This window comes from Ciconia boyciana, chromosome 10 (genome assembly GCF_034638445.1).
Source record: "Ciconia boyciana chromosome 10, ASM3463844v1, whole genome shotgun sequence".
Classification (NCBI taxonomy): Eukaryota; Metazoa; Chordata; class Aves; order Ciconiiformes; family Ciconiidae; genus Ciconia; species Ciconia boyciana.
Window position 1 is genome coordinate 23,587,576 of NC_132943.1, and position 26,130 is coordinate 23,613,705.

Sequence of the window (26,130 nt, forward strand, 5' to 3'; positions counted from 1 at the left end):
TGAACAACTTCAGTGAAAACACAAATAAAATAAAATAGTGCCAAAACGGTTGTTTTCCAGAAACCAGCCAACCATTATTAACTCTGGCTGCAATGACCTGAGCACTACAATCATAGTTAAAAGTGCAGAACTTCTCTTACACCTCTGTTTCATACATAGGGTTTTTTTTATTATACAGCAATGTAGTATTTTAGCATCTTTCAGTAAATGCAGAAATATTAAAGTATTTATGAATTTAAAGGAAGCCTTTTAATTCCAAGGTTCATTAAAATCTGCCTGATGAAGTTTGACTTCATTGCTTTTGTCTACCTGCTGCTAAATCAGAAGAGAGCTTAGGAAATCCAGTGATGGATGACACACGATGAAATTAGTAAAACATGCATGAAATACAGACTGAACAACCAATGCATGAATTACCTAGGAGTGGATCAGCATTCCTCCACAAGTAGCAGTAATTTGGGCTTCTAGACTGAGCCTCAAGGATAGTTCTATCCCAAGCACAAATTGCTGAATACCAGGCACCAAACACACTAACTCAGATGTCTTCTTGTGACTGCAGAATGAGTCCACGTGGGGATACAAAACTTTTATTAACGGTACTGTAAGATGCTAACACAAACACAACTGTGTGTATCGGAGGTAAAAACCTCACAACTTTGGTTCAAAAGATGAGATGGTGACTCTCATTTTCTTTCATGTATTTCTATATGAAACTTGGTTTAAAGTGAGTGTTTAGGTTTCAGAAATGTGTATTTGTAAAGCTGGAGTAAGTGCCATGTATTCAGCCACAACAGCCTATTCCCAGATGCTAACAACAGGAAAAACAAGTCTGTACGTAATTAGTGCAATGCATAAACCCCCTTATTTTTAGGTAGCTGTAAAATTTCCAGTTACTTAAGTAGTTCTCTAATATATTGCCAAACTTCCCTTTACTAGGGGTAACCATAATACATTCCAGAGAAATAAAAATACAGTTAACACAATCCTACATCTTTTCCTTAGGCAAAACATTCTTTGATTTAACTTCTGATATTGACACATGCAGAATAAGAAGGAATGAAATCTAATGTGAGCCTACAGCTATGGCACATTCTCCTTGAACCCTGCACTCGGTCTCACGCTATAGAGGGTGAAAAGGATGCAGTCCCAGTACTCTGGTGTAATATAAGGCAGAAAGAGTCACTATTTGAGTCTAATTTTATTCTATGAGCTAATTGTATTCCATGGTTAAAGAATTCTAGAAGGACCCGTTGAAATACTTAAAAGTTGTTTTGGTGAGGTCTATTCAGTGAAATGATGTTTTGGTTACTTCATTACAACAGATGTTTAAAGTTTCATGGAATCCTCCCCTTTCACCTCCAATGTTACTTAAATTAATTATTCTATTATTGGCCTTTTGTTTGTAATTAAAGAGAGTTTGCTTTAAATAGCTAAGTGTAGCTCAGTGATATGGTTAGCTGATTTGCCCTTCGTTGAAATGCAAAAACATGCAATGAAAACCTTGAAATTTCAACTGTCATTGTTTATTACTGTTTTGGCTACATTCTCTACAATTTCAGCAGCATCTTAAAGAGACAGTTAATGTTTCTTTATATACAATGAAAACAAAATGGCTTGCAACATCAGAAACGAGAGCAACAGTTTAACTGTACAATACTAAATGAAAACCTGTGGTAATACAGCCTCCTTTTTCTGCAACATGGACAAAATTACATATAGGTACTCAGCATCAAGAATAGGATAGTTCAAAGAATAGTGAATGGGAGAGAGAGAGATACACTGTTCTGAAAAATAAGTTTCTACCATACAAGGCAGTTAGAAAATGTTTCACATTTTAAAATATCTGTACAAGCCATAAGAAACATTTCCTTGTTGATAGGAACTTCCAGAAATAGAGAATAACCATGAGCAACTTCTACACCTAGTATCAATGCGCTCTGCAGATTGAGAACGCAATAAACTGACTTAAAGAACTGTACTGTATATTGCCAACACAGATCTGTTTTACATGCCTTGATTGTTAATGAATTACCTACTCTTAATCTCTCTATAACGTACAGTTGACTTGCACCTTAAGGAGGTCATTTGATTCTTTCGCAAAAGTAAAAGCAACATCATTTAGCAGCAATTAAAAGCGCCTTGAGGGAGACTTAAAAAAAATACAATATCCAATTAGAAAAAGCCATACTTTAAACATTTGTACAGGAATAAGTTGCTGAAATTTAACTGAAAATGTGACATCTGTACAACAATTTACAATAGAGCTAGAAGGGAATTTATCATTATTCCTGCATAGAACATTATACATGACCTGTTTGCATTTGGTTTCATACTGTTGCTTGCTTTTATCAGAAGCCTGGAAAGTTTCACAGGTTTCAATACCACAGCAAGTATAGTATTTTTAGTAAATTGAGGGATTTCAAAATTAGCAATCTATCTGAGAAATAAGTACCAGGAATTCCATATCACCCTTCCAATCTAAATTCAGTGAAACACCACCACATTTTTGGAGGTACAAGCCTGAGTTGCCAAATAAAATACTACAATTTTATCTGAGGAATCTGATACAGAACATATCTTTGACCACCTCACACTCCTTACTTTGGTTTCAAAAGATCAATGTCTTGGAAAGATGGCAGTTTATTTAGTTTATAACCAGGCACGGAATTTTTCCTGTGTTTTCAAATTTGCTCACTACCCATTTTTATTTAAATAATGAAAAACTACCCTTCATGTTAGAACTTTCCAGTATCAACCAAATGTACTTTAAGTATTAAAAAGATTATTTACAATGTTCCCCAGAAAAAACTAAAAACCTTTTCTTCAGTCTTAAACACAGTATACCTGTTAGTGTGTAACAGGCAGTGTCATCCTTCAATGTTTAAAGGTATTTCTCAGAAGGGTACATTTATTCACAGTCCATGATCCATTCCAATCATACAAATGACACTATGTAGGAGGACTTCAGTCTGAAAACACAGTTATCAAACTTGTCCTGTGTAAAAACACTCAAATGCTTTCAAGCTCAAGTCTGCATCTGGAAACTACACAATGGTATCATGCCATTCCTCGGTTGGAGAAATTTCAGTATGAAATAATGCTTGAAGTAGGTGGTGTAGGGGATGCTGCTAGCCCAGTCATATGCAAGTTTCCTGAAGAATTTGATCTCCTCATATGAGGGAGAAGATAAGGATCATTAGCCAGCTGGTGGACATCAAATCTATCCTCTTTTCGGTATGCTAAACAGCGTCTGATAAAGGCCTAGAAAAGAAATGTAAAAAGTTACAATACCATTCCAAATAATTACGTCCGCTCACAAGCAAATATGCATGTCCTCCTGGATAAACTCGTTTCTAAACAAATTCTTGTTCTTATGTAATTCAATTCAAATGACAGTGTAACATTTTACTACTGAGTCCAATGAAAAAATGTAATGTCACAGAAGAAAAAAAAAAATCAGCAAATTAACTGGCTTCAAACAATCACACTTCAAATATGTATTTACATGTTTAGAAACTATATTTACAAGTAAAGCATGAGCATCTCACACAATTAGAATTCTGCATGTGCTATCTCTGAACAGCTTAGGAAAAAACAGAAGCAAATGTCAGAGGACTCAAAAAGTAGAAAGGAGCTCCACAGAGCTTCTAAAACCATTCAGCTGTGTGGCAGATGAAGAGTAGATGGAAGATGCAGGGACAGAATTTCAATGCTTTAGTTGACCTTTGAGAGCAGGCATTACCACATGTGCCATGACAGAATACAGCAAAATGTGAAATTTGACAATGGTGATTGCCATGTTCAATAGGCGTTAATTAACTAACAGACTATTTAAGAAATCACTACCTTTTCTGGGAACTCCTTTCCCAGAAAAAACCTCAATCCCATCTGCTTAAAAATATCTAATCAATTTAAAAATTCTGTAGCTAGCTTCAGGACTGTTCTTGAGACACTACATTATCCTATGTTTAGGTCCATATGATGTATGCCAATCATTTTGTGCTGAAAGTTTCTGTCAAGTCTTATGTCTAGCGTACACAGAACATTTGGTCTCCTGAGAGTTTGGGCTTCAACGTTTAATGATAGAAAATCCTTATTATTGCTACAGAACTGATTAGCACATCATCACTTAATTTAGAACTTAATTTAAAAGAATTACATCTCTTTTATTTGATAAATCTGTCAGCTGTTTGTTCTTTGCTCCAATTAAAACCTGGAGATTAAAGGAAAAAATCTGTGATACAAGTTCCAAAGAATTCTGCTAGAATTTACTTCTATCATTTACATATCCAGCATGAATAAGGTACAAAATAAAAGTCATGCACATCTGTTAATATGAATTCACATGTTCTTGGACATTATGGATTTTAATCAAATTCTTCACAATAAATCCTTCATAACAAATGAATTGTTAAGAGTTGTTTGCAAGATCCTCAGAGTAACAGTTTGTGTCTAAAATGTTTGTAAAATACTTCATGCTTCTGTGGCACTGTAGATACATTACTGCGATGCAAAGGAGAACATTGCACAAAACAGGAAAAAGTGAGGAGGATCAAAGGACAGTTACAGTCTGAAAACCAACTAACAATGTTATTTCAGGTTCCTTATTTATTTCATCTCCACATTTTCCAAATCAGAATTTCAGTTTACAAGCTGTTCTTTTCCAACTGCCAGGCCTATAAATCTGAAAGACAATTTGGATTCTACACAGTCATCATAAATGGTCTGACTTTACAAGTTAGTCAGAAATTGTTTTATAGCATTTCCACCAGAGAATAATTTCTCCCTCTCTCTTACAGCTATCGTGACAATGTTAATAGGAGTCGAGAACACTGAAAGTTTATTTTAGTCTTTCAAACAAACAAACAGAACATGGAATACACAGAGAATGTAAAATAAGTTGCCAATTCTCCATGCTGAACTGTCTACTCTTTCCCAACATCCTCTATATAAAAACTACTAATGACAAAGAAACACAAAGTTAAAAGACAGGGATATAAACTGTTAACACATAATGCTATCAGTTATATGATGCATATTTGTCAATTGCATTCAAGGGACACAATTTTTCCAAATGGGGTGAAAAAAACAAAAACAGCAAACAAAAACCTCAAACAAACAAAAAACCCAGGACAAACTACAATTCTTTAACCAAATTTTCATAACCTTAACTGCAACTCGCTGACTAACACTACTTTTAGAAAATATAACCAATGGAAACATACCACAAATTGTAACAGAAGGCTTATGTACCCAAAAGTCTTATTTTCTTGGGAAGTTACAGCCTCTAGAAATAGGTTTCCTTTCCTTTTAATCTTTAGAAGCTAAATCTTAACATTCCTAATTTTTTTGCAGCTTATGTCCAAATCTAAGTATGTTGAATTAGTTGCTGAAACTTGAACAGCCATTCGACTATCTTGGCAGTTTTTTCAACGAGCACATCTCTACTGCATCTGGCCATGAATATAACTTTCAAAAACTGGGACAGTTTTACAAACAAGCAACACATATATAATGTTTTCTTCCATATCCACAGAATTGGGTTTGTGTTACGGATGCTCACAGCAGCAATCATTTGGGAAACCACCTTAATCTGTTTCTGAATAGCTAGTCTGTGAGTTTGATACTACAGATGTTTCAAAATAAGATTTTTAAATACAGGAAACATTGCCATCCACACCTTTGTGGCAGATCAACTATTTTGGCAGTCTTATTTCCTGAATTAGCATCAACATATCTCATAGATTCTTAATCTTAAGAATTTATGTTTCTACACTCAGCTTTGAGTTAATACACACATACTATGACCTTTCAAGGGAAGAGTGTTAGCAGGCATATCCTGCAGGTATCTGGTAGTCAAATAGTTCTTCAAGCCAATAAGGCTGCAGAGAATAACATTCACTATTTTCAGAAAGAGCCTGTTACTGTTAGCAGAAGTATTTCACAAGAACTTCTATTGAGACAGCCTGAGTGACACACATAAGGTTCTCTGGGAAAAAGCAAAGCAGACAATTTTTGAGGCGGCCTACTTTAAAACTGCTTGCAAATTTCTGGAATATATATATATAGGCTTGTTTTGAAGTACATGATTTTGAGAAGTCCCAGAATAAGTTTGCTTAAATAAAAACATAAAAATACTAGTACTCCATTATGTTTTCCTACATGTTTAGTTACTATGTCCCACAGCATTCTTAAGTTGACAGCAATTTTACACCTGAATCCTTTATGACGAATGTTTTAACTGTTACTCAGAGATCATATGAAAAGTTACCTTGGCTTCATTGCTTACAACAGGTTTGACAGGGAACTGAACTTCTGTGGCTTTTAATATTGTATTTTCTTGTAAGATATCTTGCTGCGATTGATTGTGGCCAAATGGCTGAAAAATAAGCACATTATTTTCTTCATTAGAGTTATCCAACTACTTTGATTTCATAAATATTTATGCTATAGTAAGTTGTTGCAGTGTTAATACAAACTGCTAACCATTCTGTAAATAAAAAAGTTTCAGTCAAGATTTTCTACATTTCTTGCAATATCAATGCACACCACCAAAAATTAACACAAGTAATTTTCCACGTAGATTTACATCTTTATGACTATAATTCACAGTCTACTGGAAACAGGTATTCACACTAAAACTCTAAGATTTGCAAACAACATTTTCCTTACCTTTCTACCATAAAGGCATTGGAAAAAGATTACTCCAACTGACCATACGTCAACCTTATTAGAAATCTTTGGTGGCTCTTTGCCAACTACAAAACACTCTGGAGGCAAGTACCTGGAAAACAAAACATGTATCTCAGTGTCTGCAAGTAGATGTATGGCATCACTAGAACTTGTTCAAATATCAAATTATACAAACACTTCACGTACACATCTCTGATCTTTTGACAACTGTACAGTTGCCTTACGATCCACATTCCAACACCATGCACACCCATCAAAATTGACATTAGTTTTTGTATAGTCAGTCAGTCAAACAGGTCTATTTTATACAAGCACAAATACTAACATTCTTTACTTAAATCACTAATTATAACTTTTTTTTTTAATTGGGATCCTAGGTTAAATATGAACGTTCTCCATCTATCAGAGCAAGAAAAGATGAAAGCCATATAGGGCATTTTACAGAAAGGCCTGGTTAGGAATCAAAGCTAATGTAGATATGGCTAAAAGACCCTTTACCTAACTTTTCAGTAAGAATGGTGACATTAAGCAGAGGGGTATATGGTAGACAAGGGTGATTGCTATTTCCATTCCTATAATCTGCAGGAAGCTGTACTTAAAGAGCTGAAAGTTGAGGAAGTTCCTGTGCCATTCCTGAATTACAAAAGAACTGGTGAAATGGAACCTCCTTTAAAAAACAAACAAAACCTCCCAAACATATCGATATGGGGGCAGTTAAGTATTATTGACTGTAATATGTAAAATTGAAAAAAGCATAAAAACTATTAGAGGAACTACAGACCAGACATTCTTTCACCAACAGCATGTAAGGCTTTAAAAGAAGTTTTGAAGAAATACTTGTGGAAATGGAAGTAAGCAGAAAAATGAGGTAAGAATGCAACACAAATATGAATTTTGCACAGTATCACAAAATCTCTTCTGGAATACTCACGTACAATTGTGATTAAAACAATCAAGAAAAATGAGCTTAAAGTGATGAAAGTGCAAAGAAAGCTACTAAAATGATCTGAAGAATGGAGAGCCTACAATTCAGGGGGGAAAAAAGTGAAGGCTGTAAAAACACCAAAGAGCAAGTACTAGGAAGGGAAACAACCTACTTCACGAAGGACAGTGTTGGCACAGGAACAAACAAGTATAAACTGGCCACAAATAAACACAGTCTGTAAATTAGAAGATTAGGTTTCTAATGATCAGAGAACTGAGGTTACAGAACACACTTCAAATCAGATTACTGGGGACAAAACACTAACTAAATTTAATTCAAACGTCTAAGTTTCCAAAGAGATTATGTGACCTAACTGCCTGCAAAGGCAGGTAACAGGACCCAGTGACTGAGGAAATCCCTTCCAGGACTATGGTGCTGACAGTTTGTGCAACCTGCTCTGAACAGACTCATCCCCCACCTCAAACTCACCTCAACCTCAAAATATTTCCCTCCTCAATGAAGATTTTGGGCTCAAAGAAAGTGTGAATTAGAAACGCAGAGATTCATCATGAACCTGTAACAGTCACAGACCTTTTTTGATCTCTTAGTTTACAGCACCACTAGTGCCTGTGGCATTTTAGATGAAATCCAAAGGCCAAAATTTTTTTACATACATTCCTACAATAAAATATTTAAATTGGTGTTTAAATAGATAAAGCATTAAAAAGAGTAGCAAAAGCCTAACACTTCTAAAATACTTCAACTTGAATAATCATCTTTTCACAGCATGTGCGCATTGGCATTTGTGCAAGAGTATATGTATTTTCTTTTCTAAAAAATCTGAAGGAAAAGGCAAAAACTTTATTATGTGCAACTTCTGAATATGGGAAAAGTTGCAGAGCAAATGGGAATGACACTGGCTTCTCTGTTTAGAGTTAGGTTGCAGCTCCCGACTCTGATCTTGCTACAGGCGGAATGAGGAGAGAAAGAGCAAACGAATTCACAAGTAATAACCTGGCCAATACAGGCTTTCTATTCCACCCACTCTGACACAGCTACCACGCACCCAGGCTCAAAGAGCTACTATGCCATGAAGAAGCTGCATGTTTAGAGAGCAAATTCTAGAAACAGCTTTTCTGTAAGCAAGGAAATGCTTACTGTCATTCTTGTTCTGTAGACAGCTCTAAAACTTCAGGTTTTTGGACAAGCGTGCAAGTGCACACAGAAAACAAATCACAGCTGCTGAGCTGTCATTAACCTTTAGGATGGAAGAGTAAATACTCTTTTGTCCTAAGGACATTACCTCCTGGTAATCCCTGCTCTAAGATTTCCAAGGACTAAGCACCCGCACTTAATCATCATAGCTCTGTCAAATGTCTTCAACCACCTGCAGCCAAAGATGAAACACCTGCTTCTTCAGCGAAACCATGTTTCTAAATCATAGTGATCATCTCCACATTTATATATATATATATAAAAAGAAACAACACACACTCACACTCTCTTATATTACTTGCTATGTTACGATTCTAACATTTGGGAATATCAACATTCACAGTACTTCACAAAAATCTTTGTTTGTCATCCATAATATTTTTAATTCTAGCTCTGTCTCCAAATTGGCTTTATAAGAGAGCATTTATGAAATCTGAACAATGACCCACAGTCTAAACAGCAAAAACAAACTAGGCATTACCAGTAAGTTCCTGCTCCCTGTGAAGTTAAATCCATTCCATCCACACCGTAGCTATCATCATCCATTATTTTGGACAGGCCAAAATCAGTAATTTTTATTTCTCCACATGCTGTTCCATCTACAAGAAGGATATTACCTATCCAGGGAGGGGGGGGAAAAATAAAAGAATTACCTCAAAAAAGCTAACAGAATGCTTTATTTTCAAAACCAGGTTCAATTTTCAGGAACATCTAACTTCATGAGGGGTGACAACTATACATCATCTTTATATCCTCAAGTCTAGAGTAACTTGACTATGACACATTTCAGTGCAGTCTCAGGAACTCTCTAGGTTATCATCATCATCTGAAATGGCTCCCTCAGGTGGGAGCTGGCTGGACAGTGAGGAAACACCAAAATGTAGTGAGGAAACACCACAACGTAGCAGTATACCAGTTATAATGAAGTTCCATATTTTTCTGCCCAGAACAAATCCTACATGACAGGTTTCAGGGCTTGCATATGCCACAAAATTGTGCCAAGAAATTGCTGCAATACTATGAATCTTAGTCCACGTGTTAAAAGTTGTACAATAATTTCTTGATATAAAACTTATTTGATGAAGTTCTTCTGAGAACAAAAACTAATGAGACTAAGAATACATTCTGTACAATTCCATACTATGAGAGAAATCTATATGAACAATTTACTACACAGCAGCAAGCAAACAGGCTGGCACTAAGAGTCACATTACAAACCCCATGCTTGGAAGTGTCGCAGGTTAAAGTACATGAAGAATACAAGCAACATTCATGCAAGGTGGTAAAACAAAGGCCATGGAATCAAGAGAGAATACATGGTTTATGACAATGCTTATTATTCATTCTAAAGAAAACTTCTGTAAAGTCCTGTTTTGAAGTGCTTATGTTGGGATGCTGAAAGTGATTGATTACCTATTTCAATCCTTTACAGGCTAAGAAATAAATAAGGGAAAAATTATTTACACATCAGCATTCCACAATGATCAGACAGGACTGAGCCAACTAATGATCTTATCTGTTTATATTGCTAAATACCAATGCATGTATCTATGTGCTATATGATATTTTCCCACAAATTCAAATCAAAATAATACAAAGTAGAAAAGTTATGACAAATGTTTTTCCAAAGAAAAGACAGATGATTTTGGCAATAAAACTAGAAAGAAAAGTACAAAACACTTTTTTCAGTTGTTTACAATAAGCCTGACATACAGGAAATAATTTTGTTATTTTCAGGCATGAATTACAAACAAAATAAAGGATTAAAAAAAAAAGAGACAAAGACATTTCCAATCTTAATGTTCCTCACTTACCTGGTTTAAGATCATAGTGTATAATAGGGGGCTTGATCTCATTGAGATACCGTAGTGCATTTACTATTTGCATTACAATGGACCTAGCTTCCTTCTCTGACATCAATTTATGTTGCTTGAGATAGAAATCCAAGTCATTGCCTTCACAGTATTCTAACACCGTGCAAAACCTAGGGTAGAATTCAGAGAGACAAAATTAAATAACGTATCAAACTGCACAATCAGAAATGGAGATATGACAAACTAGTTTGATACTGGCAAGTTTAAGAACCGCTGCCTGAATATTAAACTATATGAATGAAATTGTTAATAGAACACATGGCATAACTATTAGCTTATGAAAACTGACATCAATCAGAACATTCATACTCACCAAAAGAGAAAATGCATCCATACTGATGAGAGGTTAATTTAAAAAAACAACTTATTTATTTAGGCACATTTCTCAATAGAAAAATACATTCACTATCCCTTAAGATGTGACACAATTTCATGCAAAGAGGTGCAGCCCAGTGACCATGGGCTACACTTAGGCTAATAACACTCCTGATGTCATTTAGTCTTGGAAACTTGTCTAAGCTACAGCAGCCTTTTGGAGCTGCCCTGCAGCAGCCCTTGCTCTGCCCAAAAACATTACAGCACTGCATGTCCCTTTCGCCCTCAGGACATCCTGTAGGGCTTGCTAGTCAGGTGTTGCAAAACACTGTTTTAATCACTTTACACAAGGCCTGCAATATTTAGCTGAGACAAAATTCTGCAACTAGTGTGGTTTGTTGTTGTTTTTTTTTTTTTTTTAAAGTCCCCTTAAGGAAACCCTAAACGCTTTGGGTGAAAGCAAGAACATATTATTTTTGTTCAAATACTCTTCATTTCTGTTTATCTTATTAGATAAACACTACATACTATTAGATAAATACTACACATATTAGATAAAAACTACATACAGCACTAAAATCCTTGCCAAGTTGTAGAAAATATATCATTTTATGTACTTACGTATCTGTATCCAGGGAGAAGTAGTCATATAGTTTAACTATCCGGGGGTGATCCAGTTCTTTGTGTATTCTATACTCTCTGCAGGCATGTCTAAAAGAAGATGGATACATTAACCTTCTACAGTCAATAAAATGCTATTGGATTTAACATACGAAGCGTAAGTCATTAATATTTACTTGTGGTAGTTTTCTTTCTTTTCATCCCTCCAGCTTTTGTTAAGCTGGTGAATCTTCACAGCAGCGTATCTTTGTTCATAAAGATCAAAAGCCTAAAAAAGAAACCCACAAATATGGGAAAGTTATAACCAAAGATGATAAAAATAACACCCAATAAAGAGAGGGAAAAAATTGGCATGTAATTCACAAGTCTATTGTAATGCTACCTCCCTCCACAGGTTAACTGAAGTTTGCCCAACCAGTGTTTGAAGAGTATACCACATTACAATCCTTCTGCTTATTTAGATCCCCTTCCTTCCCCTGAAAATTAAATGTACGAATGTACATGGCTCAAACATTAGATTTAGCAGACCCAACACACTCTACCTTGTATACTTCACTGAAGCCACCTCGGCCAAGTAAATGGAGTAACAAATACCGTTCATTCAATGTGGGATGATCTTTAAATCTCGAAAGAAAAAAAAAAATTAATTCTATTTAGGGTATACAAATAGAGTCTAAAATGTAAACCTCTTAGTACTACTTCTCAAATGGAGCTTTCTTTTTACTAGCAATATATAATATGCTGAACAATATTACACCATGTGTAACCTTATGGCACAGCTATACAACATGGCCAATTTCAGTACCTTCTGACTACTCAGTGTACAAATGCTACCACACCACCATCGTCAAACCAGTCAATTCTGACAAACATTTTGTTATTTTTCTCTATTTTTGTGAGGATGAGAAAAGCACCCTTAAATTTAAACATGCGATACAATGCTCTCTCTTTGTTCTGCCAAATTTTAGAGAAGTCTCCAACTTCAGCCTTCTGGAACAGACAGGATATTCTTCCAATTTCACATGAAACATGACCAGATCTGTTGTACATACCTGCCTCTTTTAACAAAATGGATTTTATATAACATTAAGAAGTTAACAAATAACAAACAGCAATATGGGGAAAACACACCAAAGGACTGAATATCTGCTCGTACTCTAATCAAAAGCAAGAAGAAAACACTCCTTCCAAACACAAAGTGATACTGCAGGATAGAGAAAAGGACGATACTCTCTCCTGAAATGTGCAGAAGACAAAATACATCCTTTCATCCAACCAGGGTGAAGGGAGGTGAATACTCATCACATTTCTAGTGCAACGATGAGACAACTATACTCATGAATCTAGGGCCAGCTGCCAATTATACTCCATAGAAAATTTTAAGGAAGGGTTTAGGGCTAGTCTGCTAATAGGTCACCCCATCCTTCCATGTTCTCTACAGTTTTGGAGCTATGGCCATAGGTCAGGTATTTGAGGGAAGATGCATGTTCTTGCTTATTGTGCCCCTTTTAAACATAAAGCTTTCCTTTTCCTCACTATGAAAATAAGTATTTCAATGCTAAAGACATTTTTTTTAAAAAATCATAAATGGTAAGTAATGCACTCAGTATAGAAGAAATAACAAATTTAGAGGTAGCATCATTAGGCAATTGATGTCATGTGACCAGTAGCCCAATTCTTTAAAACCACACTCAACAAATTTAGATTTGTATTTTCTTGGTCCTTCTATTACAAGCATGCCTCTAGTAGGGCCAATCTTGTGAACCTTACCACCTTCCCTCTCCACTGCTGCTTTTGCTACTCTGTGTGGCTCTCCATGGCTTGGAACCTGCACCTTGCAGGTAGCCCCAGCATCATATGGGCTCTAAACCCAGACAGGGAAGCCCTAACCCACACTCTCATCTTGTCCTGTTATCCCAGTGCAGTTGTAAAGAACACATGCAGACATACAAGTTTACCCATCTCTAAACTGGCAGTATTTCCTACTCTTCATTGTCAAGGCTGGAACCTCAACAGGTAAGTTTGCTGCCTACTTTATATTTGGGATGCTTGGGGAAGGCATACATGGGTAGAGGGACGTAGAGGGGAACGTTGCTAGAACAAGAAAGAGGGCTCAGCTTTGCGCCACAGCAGGAAGCTGAAAACCTAACCGGATTTGAGTCAGGACCCACCAGCTGCTTCGCTTCAGAACCCTCTCCCTTACCAAATGGCCAAGTTATCAAGACATCTTAGGAAAGACAGCAGGGGCTACAGACCTAGATTACTTCTCCATTGCTCCTGTCTTCTATATTATGAGTGTAAGCTGCAGCTTGGCCACTTGGTAAATACTCAAGTCTACACTCCCACAAAAACATGAACACACAGTTTAAACCTTTTCGTTCTGTACCATAAAATGTGTCAACACTGACTGCAGAAAATGAGCAGTGAAGCTGCAGTATTCTGCTTGTCCGTGTCCTGTAACTCTGTTTTCAACTGGGACTGTAATTTGGACCTTCTTTGCCCCACATACGCAATACTTACACAGTCAAAGCCTCTCATTTTTCTGTGGCATTTATTCCTTCCTGTGGAAGGAATCTCTTTTTTTTAAAAAAAAAACAAAACAACAAAACCCCCACCTCTTCTAATGCAAACACTGAAGATTAAAAAAGGTTATCATTTAACCTGCAACGAACTGCTTGTTTATTTGTTATAGGACGTTTATTTTTAACAGAAAATATTCTGCCATTGAATTGTAATCATCAACACCCATTATTTTTCATATCCAAAACACAACACCAATTTAGCTATCAATTAGCACTATAGCCACATGGTAACAAAAATTTTCTGTATTCCTGGCAGAGTAGGTATGAGGAACATTAAAACAGTTAAAGTACAATTTCACATCTTGTTGCTTTATTGTTTAAAACTCTTAGTGTATATATAATTCTATTGTGCCTAAAAAGTAAAAAAAAATTAAAAAAAAAAATCCTGGAGTCTTAAGGCTACTGTTTCATAAACATTTACTAGTGCAGAAAGAAAGAAGCCCAGTCCCATCACTCCTTCCTCCTGGCTGCTCATTCCACCCTTGCACTGCTCTCTCTCCTCATGGCAGCATAAGCATTTTTGCAATTGGGGCAAAGAACTAGAGCAGGAAATTGATCCGGGGTTAAAATTAATGCAGAAAAAGAAACCACAGGAGCTGGTTTTAACTTGGATCAATTTCCAGCATCTGTTCAGTAAAGAAATGCCATTGCAAGCATGTGAAAGGAAACAGGGCAAGGGCATAATGAAGTAGTCAGGGATAGGCAGAACCAGTTCCTTTCAAGCAACAGTGCCAGCTTAAAGTGCTGGTGAAACTGCAGTGTTAGTGTTTGTATTTGCCATCACGGAAAACAGACTAATTTTTTTAGTTATGTAATTATTACTTTCAAATCTACATAGTAATAGCTAATACTAAAGAACAATTTAACATTATGATATATTGCCATGCAAGCTGAAGTACAGAGTAACATTTAACATAATACAAAAGACCTTGCATTTGTCTTTTTCCTACTAGGTACCTGTACTTAGCAGGAATGAAAAAAACAAAACTAATTTTAACTGCATCACAAAATTGCTGCTGTTGTATCAAACCTCTCCACCATTTTCTTGCATTACTGTCAACTAAGTGAATTGCATTAGGTTCCCTTAAAAGTATTTTTTTAGCCTCGTAATATGATCTAGCAAGTTTTAGCTTTCCTGCACTATAAGCTGTGTATATATGTTATTCCTTGCATATTCAATCACACCATTAAGTTTACCAAATTATAAGTAATTCTATTTTTTTTTAAGTTTAAATACGTTGGTGTTTAAAATATATATAAACAAAGAGAACCAAAGAAAAATTTATGAACGAGCCTCACCTCTGTAGGTAAAATGTGATTTTAGAGCATTATTTTAAAAATGAACATGCAAAATTAAGACAGTAGGTCTCTTACTGTGAATTATCTTCATTATTTATTCTTTTCAGTTCTCTTATGTGAAGATTCCTAACTCTTTCCAAACGTTCAAGTTCTGCTTGTATTTCAGCTTCCTCCTGCAAATGAAAAGAATGAAATATAAAAGCTCATTTACTCCCTGTTTGAAAAGGATATTTTTACCCCTGCATCAATACTAGTGGTGATGGAGGAACATTACATTACAAAACCCTGCTGAACTAGAAGAAAGCACTGCTTTTCTCTTAAAGCCAGAAAAATTCAGAAAGATAAGGCAAAAGCCTGTTTCAAGAAACCTTTCTGTCCATGAACCCACAGGTAATGGGATGTTCACAGTTTTGTTCTGCACTGTAGGGATGCTATTTGAAATGAGAAGCAGCTGGGTTTTGTACCTCAGCCAAGGAGAGAAATTATCTGGGAAGCGGTCTGAAATTGATGTACAAAGAAGGAAAAAACTGAGATATGTGCAGTTATAGATTTTGTACAAACCAATAAATTAAGAAAAGACGTTTAAAATATTTCGAGGCTGAAGTGCAAATCAAAAAAAGAATAAAAGAATAAGTCATTACAGCAGAAACGTTCTTAAGGTGTTGATACAAGACACCAAAACCAAGCTAATTTAAAGAGATTTTTCCATTTGTATCTTATTAAAATTACAAATGCAGAATGTGTATTGCCTAAGATTTTGAGTGCAATTTCAAAAGAAGCATGTCAGGTATGCGCACATTCCCTAACTAATTTCAGCACAATTATCTCACCTTTATGCTACATATTAAAGAACACTGAAATAGTTGTTTATTCAGATTCTCTAAAAGTAAAGAATTCACGATGCCTACTTTGTGGAAACCTATGTATCTATACTCAAAGTGAAAAACGTATACTCATTGAAAGACACTGTAGAAAGGGTTATATCCATTTCAGAGTTAGTACCTCTAGATCTTGAAAGGTTGGATAAAGGGGAGACAAAATTAGTCCATACCAGAAAGCTCATAATTATGGAATTATTCTAGCTGAAAAGGAAGAAGGTGGCCTGGCATCTGATATGTATTTTTTTAATAGCAGTGCCAGTGGAAGCAGTGCCCCACATCATCTCTTCTTATTTTGGCACAGCCTCTTGTACAGCCACATGGTGAACCAAACTGGAAAACTAATCAACCTTTTCTTAAAAAAAAAAAAAAAGCCTCACAAAAAGATACATATTTGGTTTTTGAAAGAAGCTAGATCAGTTCTCCAATCCAATTTATACTGTGACTGCACAACCTGGTGGTGCTGGTAAAAGCAACAGGGCAACAAGTCATGGCACAAGGGGATGGAGGCAGAAGTCAGCAGAGGGGAGAGAAAATGCTGTAAAGCTGGTATTTCCAAACATTGTATATCATAAAACCACATCCTGAAACAACAACTGTATTTATATAATATAAAACACACATTAAATGATAACATTTCCAACAAGTTGAGGAGTCTGGACCAGATGATTTCAGTGGATATCCTGAATCCCTCCCCAAAAGCTAACGAAAAACAAACTCTCATCCCAAAACAAGACACTAGATGAACCTCCATTCAGAAAATTAAAATCAAATTCCTAATAATTTAAAAGCTGGACTAAGTAACACTAATCTGCTAGCAGATCTGGGTGGACCATTTCTTTTTCCTAACACATAATGTCAAGGGTTTTTTCCCCCCTGTTTATATGATGTTAAACTCTTTTTTTAATATTTAGATTCATCCTTGCAGTTCCCTGTTAAATACTCTGAAATGATAAGCAGCTCCTCATAACCCAATAGTCCTTTATAAGGAATTCTATCCCCTTTTCCCCCTGCAAAAAGCCACACATTTATACACACACAATTGTCTATGTTATTCCCAAAGGCTGACCAAAAAAAAAAAAAAAAAAAAATCCATCAGTTATGCCTCTTTTGGGCTTTTTTGTTCATATATTATGCAATTCAGTGGTTCTCAAAATGTGGTTCATAGGCCAATGTTAGTCCAAAGAGAACTGGCTGGTTGCATTGTTTCCAGCTGTTATTTAGGACACTCAGGCTGTGAATACCTTTTAGCAAGAATGAACCAGCTTAGCTGCCTCAGGTCACTGCTATGTAAAAGGAAGTGAGAAAACAAGAGCCTCTCTCCAGGACCAAAGCTGCTAGCTGGAAAAGAATTTCCTGGGGAGCAGAAGGAAAAGAAAACTGGTGGTGGCAGCATGTACAGGGCACCAAAAATAAGAGCACCAGGAAAGCATCTGGAGAGTGAAAAGGAAGAGGAGCAGACAGCAAAACAGCATATGCAGAAGAAAAGAAAAAAATGTAACCAGCAAAGAAGTACTAGGGAAGAAATACAGCCATGTAAAAAGAAGATAACAAAATTATTTTTCTTAGTTAAAGACAAAATCTGTATTGCACATAAGAATTAAAATGCAAGTATGTATTTTTATTATTATTTTCAGATATATTAAAACATGATTTGCTAAGAAGTAACATTTATTTCCCCTCTGGCATTTAGTCAAGGAAGTTCCTTCTTATACAAAGTACCCCAGCATTGGTGCTCAAGGTGAAAACTAAATTCTGGTATTAAACAACTTTGTAACAGCTTCCCTTCATATGTCACTTGAAATTTCCATTAGACTTCAAAAAAATTAAAGCACAGAAAAAAACCTACAGAATTTCATAAGAGAATTTCATGTGAAGCTGGTGCTATTTCTAAGGCATTAACAACGACGAACTACGTGGGCAGTCTACTTATTCGCTAGTGCCAACAGGTTTACATGCAGATTCCCTACCACAGATTCAAGTACTTTCTTGTCATATTCTTTAAAAACAGCATCGGTGTTCTCAAGGGGTCCAGTTCAGTTTATTATAGCAGGATTTATAATAGGTGACTTGCACATTTGAAGAGAACAGGCCTGCAACAGACTCTTGCAACATTTCAAGGGGAAAAACACTATGACCTGATCTGACTGAACATCTCAAGAACTACTGCTCAGCAGATAAAGGTACTTTCTTTTCACACTTGTTGAGATATTTCTGCCTGCTTCAACTGTCATTCCTTCTCACAGGTTATTCCTCAAAAACTTTGCTTGAATAAGCAATAGTTTGTTAATATCGTAATTATCTCATTACACAGATTTATTAGAATGACGGGCTTCAAGAAAAAAGTATTTTTTTCAAAAGTCAAAAACTGGAGTAAAATATCTGCTGCAAAAATAATTTAAGATACAGAGAAAAGATTTTCCACAAAAGTAGGAAAATTATTTTCTCTCTTGCGATAGGCAAAAAAGACCCCAACAAAACCAAACCAAACAAAAACCACCAAACAACCCCCCCCCCAAAACCAAAAAAAACCCGCAACCAAAAACCAACCAACCAAAAAAAAAAACAACCCCAAAACCCAAACAAAAAAGGGAAGGCACTATTATGCATAAAATTGTACAGCACTTTTAGTATTATGTTTTCTAATCAGATAGCTCTCAACAAGCCCTCTCCTTATTTTGATAAGTATAAAAATATCTTAATATACTTATTTTGATAAGTATAAAAACTAGTACTAGTTTTTATTTTGCAACATTTCAAGGGGAAATGTTGCAAAATAGTACTAGCACATTAAAACTAGTACTAGTTTGTATGGTTTTGGGCATGGTAAAAAAAAAATAAAAATCTTAGAATAACAGACCATATACATACCTTTTTGAGATGTCCTAATCGAAGTTTGAAAATTTCTTCCTGTTCGTGATACTCTGCTAGAGTCAAACTGAAAAAAACAAAACCAAAACAAACATGTAATTATAGCTTTGATAGGATGCTAAACAAAACAATAGCATTCTTACTTAAAATACTACAGTAAATACAGTATCTTATGTTAATTATTTAGTATCACAATACTAGGACTACATTTTTGAACCATCTGAACATCTTGGTTTGTAATTTCAGGGTCAAAACGTACTTACAGAATGCCTCTGTGTCTGGTATTCCGGAATATTAACTGCCTCTCCCACTGGACCATTTCTGTTCTCTCAAATAGCCTGTTAGATTATCTGGGTGCATCCTGAATCATAACACCATCCCAGTATTTTAGCTGTTGCTACTCCACTGCTTGGTTCTCAACTCTAACACTTAATGAACCAAAGGATGGAGATCCAGAAACCAACTAGACAAGACTGGTACACTGGATTTTTGAGCTGTGATTTAAAGACCGTAGTGCAAAACCATACATTCCAAGTTCATTAATACTACATCTTGCATGAGACCACAAATTCAGTTATGAATTGGCATGCGATTCTTTTGCTTGTTCTCCTTTCATCTTCCTTTGAGAAAAGATTCCTGGCTACAATTAATTTGGTGGACCCTCACTGTCTGTAGACTTGCTAGGACACAAAGTCACTTATCATCCAGAGGATCTAGACTGTTCATACGGATTAGTAACCAAGAAACCCATGAACTGACTGCATGCAGTATCCATCTGACAAATGAACAAAAAGGACAGAGAAGACAAACGACCAAAGAAAAGAAATCAAAGAGACTTCAAGTTCTAGAGAAGAAACCATACGTGTATGATGAAGCGGAACAGGGGATGGGGAAGAAGAAAGAGGTATGGCCTCCTTGAAAGGATTCACACAAATCCCTACGAATGAATTAAAATTAAACATTTCATTGTTTTGCCTAGTTGTACTATTTCTTGCATGATGCAAAGCTAAAACTAATAGCATAATACATTTTCATAAAGTCCCTATTTTAATAGGTTCAATTATCAGCTGTCCTGGAAAGATAAGTTCACAAAGTGTTTAGAAGGCTATACATGCTGTTCATATTGCAAATCTAGGTAACTAGAGTGTCTTGAGAATCACCAGTGGTTTCTCCAGAGGTGAGGGACACCAATTCACATTTCTCTTACAGCAAATGCCAACTTCGATAAAATTTGCAGAAATCTGTATGATCTCTTCCTCCCTTTTAAATTTGGATGAAGTTTGCCATAGTTTTCAGAATTCTAAACCCTATATTTATTGGGTCTCAAAAGTTGTTAATAAAGGAGTGCATCTTTTCAGGATAAAACCTGGTGGTTCTGAAGCTTTCATAGAGCCCTTTCCTATTCCTGATTTCATAAATACTGAATTTCGCTGCCCCTTTTCTGACTTGCCCAGGACAGAAGACTGAGTTGACCAGATATTCTCCATGAATATTAGTGCAATTGCTGGGTTCTTTTTTGACCACAGCACCTGAATTTCCAAGAACCTGGAAATAGTGTCACAAGACTGTAGTTATTTCATCGACCTTCTGGTCTACAATGTATAGAAAACACTCAGACCAGGTGACAAAAGCACCCATGACCACATCCTGTCAGAATTTGAGAAGGAAGCGATCCTTTCTTTTAAGAAGCATCATACAAAGTTACCCTGCATCTTTTTTCCTACTGGAATGAAAAGCAGCCTTGTATTCCAGTCAACAGACATCCCTGAACACTCTGAAGGCAATGGAGTGAGGAAATCTGCTTCTCCAAGAAAGGCAAAAGGTCTCTTAGTACGAGATTTTGGGACTAAATGTTTATATTCTTCTCCTGACAGAATCTCCTCTGTGTTTAGACAATTTATGTTACATCTTAAAAGAGGAGGCCTTAAAGCAAATGTGAAATGGGGTGTCTCAATAGCTAGGAAAGCTGGCAATGCATTCTCTGTACAGTCCAAACAACATCAACAAACCTAAGAAAACAACGCTCTAATTGCTGCTCTAATGTATCTGCTAGACCTATCAAACAGAGCATCAAGGCCACGCTAGACAACTCACAGCAGCATCCCTGACATAATTTCAATACTTCTACTCAAAGAGCGAACTACTCTAACATGGATTAAGTTCTCAATTAAAAAAGGCAAAGGATCAATGCCAATGTGTATGAGGTTGAGTATTATTCTTTCCAGATTCTTGTCCACAGTATAAATTACAGGTTTGTGCATTTCCAGAAACGCGGAGAGTAAAGTTTGTCTTTCTCAGAATGAAGAGTATTTAGGTGGCTTAGCAAAGCTGAACCACAAGTAAAACACACTGAAAATACAAAGTTTATGGCATGACCTTCCAGAATTTTCATTGAACGCTAACAGCCCTAAAACCATAGATCCCCTGAAAAACTAACATAATATAGGAAATCTGGTCCTTTTTAAAAAACCTCAGCTATCTACACAGAGTTATGACAAAGCGCCTAGACAGCTCTAGCAAGTATTGCCTTCCAAAAAGTTCTTAAATAGCCCTCTTGAGCACAGAGCACAAGTTAGAGGTCATATTGAAAACATTAAGATCCGAAGTCACTCTTTCCATATTTCCATGCTATATCCCAATAAATGACTGTTTTCCATTTTTCTATTTCCTTACAAATCTAACTCTATTAGAGGCACAGCAGGATTCACAGCAATTTGAAACTGCCATTACTGACCACCACATTTTGGAGGAAGGCATATAAAACTCTTAACTGTACACACACGTAGTCACTTTGGATTTTGTTCGTTCACTTATGAAAAACAAAACTTTATTCCCTCATATTGAGAAACATTTACTCTTTTTTTTTTAGAAGTAGGAGTTTATTACTTTTTATCTATAAATATACTGTACTTTATATTAATATTAAAGTAGCATACGACAAATAGCAGTATAACAATGACAGTGTGTGTGCTGTCTATTTTCTGGCTATAGGCCACCACCTCGCTGTACAAGCTGAAAACATCCAGCCTAGAGACTGCTTCCCATCAGCCCATTGCTTCCCACCTGCCCACCGCCTTTTGCAGGGCGGTGGCACACTGGAGGCACATTCTGAAAACAGAAGTCACCTACGAGACACCATCATTTCCCACAGAAGGGGTTGCTCCTCCATCACCTGAGACACACAGGTCTCATCAGATGCGGAGGAAGAAAGGTTGAGGAGCACAGGGGAGGGACGTCGGCCAGAAACAGGCTGCTGCCATCCACTAAATGAACTGAAGTTGGATAGTCAGGGTTGAGGCTAATCTGAGGAGCACTGGGGAAGAAGAGCAGCTGGAAGTAGGTTGCATGAATTAATCTGGTTAACAGTCTGGTCCTGACCATGATTTTTTCCACTCAAAATTACTGTGCAATAAATGCTGTATTTTAACTGTCTACAGCCAAATGAACTATCATACATATGCAATGAATTCCTGAAATTCTCAAAAAAGCACTGGACATATTCTGTGCATGTAGTGTAATTTTCCTGTGATGTGTAGGGCCATGATGTGCCACCTCCACTTGGAAGAAAGTGGACAGCTTACCTGGCCTGAAAGGCTTGATTATCAGCAATTTAAACACTTTTTTTAATTAGCAACAACAGGCCTTCCAGTGGTTTAACAATGTTTTCATAGCCAAATTTCAAAGGCTTTGACACAGTATGCATGGGTAGACATAATCAATCTTCTTTGCACTTCCTCCTCACAAGTTCAGACAAAACCTTTTTCTATGATCAAAACACTCTTACTAGTGGCTACAGGCAAGACAAAAAAACCAAAATGGCCACGTGCTCCTTGGTTGTCATGACAATCAAGCCTGGCACATTTACAACCATCTCTCCTTCCATCTTTTCCCAGTTAAAAAATCATCCTGGATACAAAGGCACAGCAGAATACGGCCATGCCCCCAAGTAGCCATACACACATCCAACACAAGTTTTTGTCTACAATTTCTGAAGTGCTCCTTTTTTGGTCCAACCTTATTCTCACTGTAGTTCCTAAAATTTCTACAAGGACGGGCAGACGCTGACCAAGTCAAAGCCTTCCATGAGGTCTTTTCACCCATTGTTTCCATGTTTGCCTTAGAAAGAGACTGCCTCAGGAAAGGAGCTGTCTTTACTTGTCCTGTAAAGCCCAGACACATTGTTGGCACATCAGCCTGAAAAAGTTTCTGAAAATATTTTTATTTGTTCCATACAGAACAGAATGCTCCCTGTAAATGATGCATTTGTTCAGCTACATTAACAAACTCTGCCAGCTCCCTCTGCTCTCCTATTCCAAATTGCATGCAGGGACAAGGAGGCATGCAGACTCCCATGGAGGAACTGGGAAGCAGAGGAAGAGGTGACTGGGAAGTGAATAGAACTGACATGGCTGAAGCTACGCAGGAAGGACTACACTACCTAAACTAAATAAAATGTTGCTCCTAGGAATAATTGTCTAGTGAAATAAGAGCTGCTTCCAAGAAGTGGGGACTAACATTATAATCTCTCAAGTCTCCAAAGAATTTGGAATAGAGTTTTCGAACAGATTTTTCCAGGGCTAAGAAGGCAACCTCTACTTCAAATAAATGTTTTTTCTTTAAATAAATTTCAATTTATTCCTTTCATGTAAGACTAATAAAATTACTTTGCTCAGTAGAAAAGAGATCTCTCAAAATTGAAACTACTTTTTAGTTTTGGTTTGGGCCACAAAAGGGAAAGAATGATGGAAAACCAGGACAGCGTTTAGACTCATCTGTTGCATGTTATTTAAACACCAAACCCACCATTCACTCACAGGCCACTGGCAGATGGCCACTTTTATACTAATAACTTCAGTGCAAAAATTTTGCTTTTAAATTTGTATCAGAGACCATAGCATTCAGCTAAACTAAAACAATGTTCAGCCCTTATTAAGAATGCCTCAGGCAACACCTTAAATCCATTTCAAAACAGTTAATACCCGTTTTCAGAAAGGGCTTCAATAATTTTGCTTGTTACAAAGATATAGATCATTCTGTCTTGTCAATACCTGCAGCTGGAGACATTTTCTAAAGCAAACAACGCACTGTTAGAGACACTTGGTAACAACTGCTAGCAAGTTGTTTGTTTAAAAAAAGATCTGCCTAATCACTTGCATGTATGTTGTACTGATTTACTACTGGTTTAGTTCATTAATCTCAAGCAGCTCTTCATTTCCCCATGCCTCATATAAACAGAACCTCTTCCATTTGGCTATACTAATTAGGAACCTTACTTTTGAAGTAACACAGGAACAGTGATAAGCACAATGTAACAGGGGGGAATCACAAACAGCAGATGACAAATTTACTCTAAAATGGAAGTGCACAATTAATAATTGTTTTACCACAATACACAAAACATATTTAATTCTGCACTGAGAAACAGAGAGGAGTCAACACATAATATTGCTATACAAAATTATAACGAATCCTAAATACAAACATTTAAAAAAACCCTTTCAAGTAAAGGCCTAAGAGCATGATGCGGCTTAATGATTCTGTGATCTCAGGACATGTTACAGACCTTCTCAAAGGTCTGAAACAAAATTTATAAGCTTATCATATAGGCAAGCAATCTCATATCTAGATTATATAATGATCAAATTAGGATACTTAAAGGCAAAACAGTTTTGATTCAGTAACAGCTTACATTTATGCTAGCATTAAATACAAAAGGGCAATTCTGATTGTTCTATTGGCAATTCCATAACCAGCAAGCATTTTCATGTGCCATTTAACATGTAACTGGTTAAGCCAAATGAAATGAAAATGTGAAAAGTTTTTAGTCATTTGGAAATTATTTAAAACTGCATAACACCAGAAAATATACAGAAGTCTATTATCAGGAATTCATCTTGTCCTACTTAATAATTAGAACGTCTTCTGTATTTTTTCCCAAATGTATATTTTAGCACCTCCTAAAGCAGCCATAAGGTTATGGAAATTTAACATGAATGAAGACATGGCCAAAAGCTGGCAAATTAAAGGTTCTGTGATTTTTCAGGTCTTTTCCATTACTTAAATGTTACTTTTAATAACAAGAGGTATTACATTCAAACAAAAAGGTATTTTTAACATGACAGTGATCTTTACTGTACTATTCAGAAGTATTAATTATGTTCTAAGAAGAAGAAACGTAGGCACTAAGTATTACTAAAGAATCAATTTGAGCAATGACTCTTCAGCTGTCTACCAAAATACATGAGTAACACTAATCAAGATTTGCTTACATCACCAGCCTTACTACTGTATTTTCATGATATTTTTGTCACAGCCCAACAATTTCACAATGCGAACTTTAAGAACGATGCATTATGCAAAACATATGCAGCTGTCTTCAAACTGATGGTCCAAACATATGTATTTTGCAGATCTAACCAGACTAATTTATTTACTCCCTGCCCCCAGAGGTATAAACTAGTACCTCCACAAGTGAGAGGTGACAGGTGACCATGTTCAACACATGTAGCCTACTTTTGCAAAGTAACACAGATTAATTTGTTAGTCTTTTTAACCCTAGTTATTTACTTTTTATTTAAGCTGACTAGAACAGATACACTATCAGCTACAGACTCTTAGCATCAAAGGCAATAACTACTACCTCCAAGCAGCAACTTCTTAAAATACTCAAATTAAATGTCAAGAACACATCTGTCTGCCTTGAATTATACCAATTCTGTCTGCAGGAAAAAAATGTCACTTGAAAAATGGAGAATCCTTTGATAGCTCTCAATTTTTATTTTTAAATGACAAAAAATTTCAACATTGTCGATATGTGAAATGGGATCAGTAACTTCCGACAGTTGCTCTCAGGATCT

The 26,130-nt window shown here is 36.2% G+C and overlaps 1 protein-coding gene across 1 annotated transcript in view; it reads right to left on the minus strand.

The window, feature by feature from the left end:
- Positions 1-1,497: 1,497 nt before the first annotated feature.
- TLK1 (tousled like kinase 1) overlaps positions 1,498-26,130 on the minus strand; it is a 72,008-nt gene continuing 47,375 nt past the window's right edge. The window contains exons 12-21 of the mRNA XM_072874003.1: positions 19,274-19,340; positions 15,600-15,697; positions 12,186-12,267; positions 11,820-11,911; positions 11,644-11,733; positions 10,648-10,817; positions 9,315-9,450; positions 6,673-6,784; positions 6,272-6,379; positions 1,498-3,261 (exon numbers count right to left, since the gene is read on the minus strand). Coding sequence (XP_072730104.1) covers positions 3,085-3,261; positions 6,272-6,379; positions 6,673-6,784; positions 9,315-9,450; positions 10,648-10,817; positions 11,644-11,733; positions 11,820-11,911; positions 12,186-12,267; positions 15,600-15,697; positions 19,274-19,340 — 1,132 coding nt within the window. The 3' untranslated portion in view covers positions 1,498-3,084. The remainder of the gene's footprint in view (positions 3,262-6,271; positions 6,380-6,672; positions 6,785-9,314; positions 9,451-10,647; positions 10,818-11,643; positions 11,734-11,819; positions 11,912-12,185; positions 12,268-15,599; positions 15,698-19,273; positions 19,341-26,130) is intronic.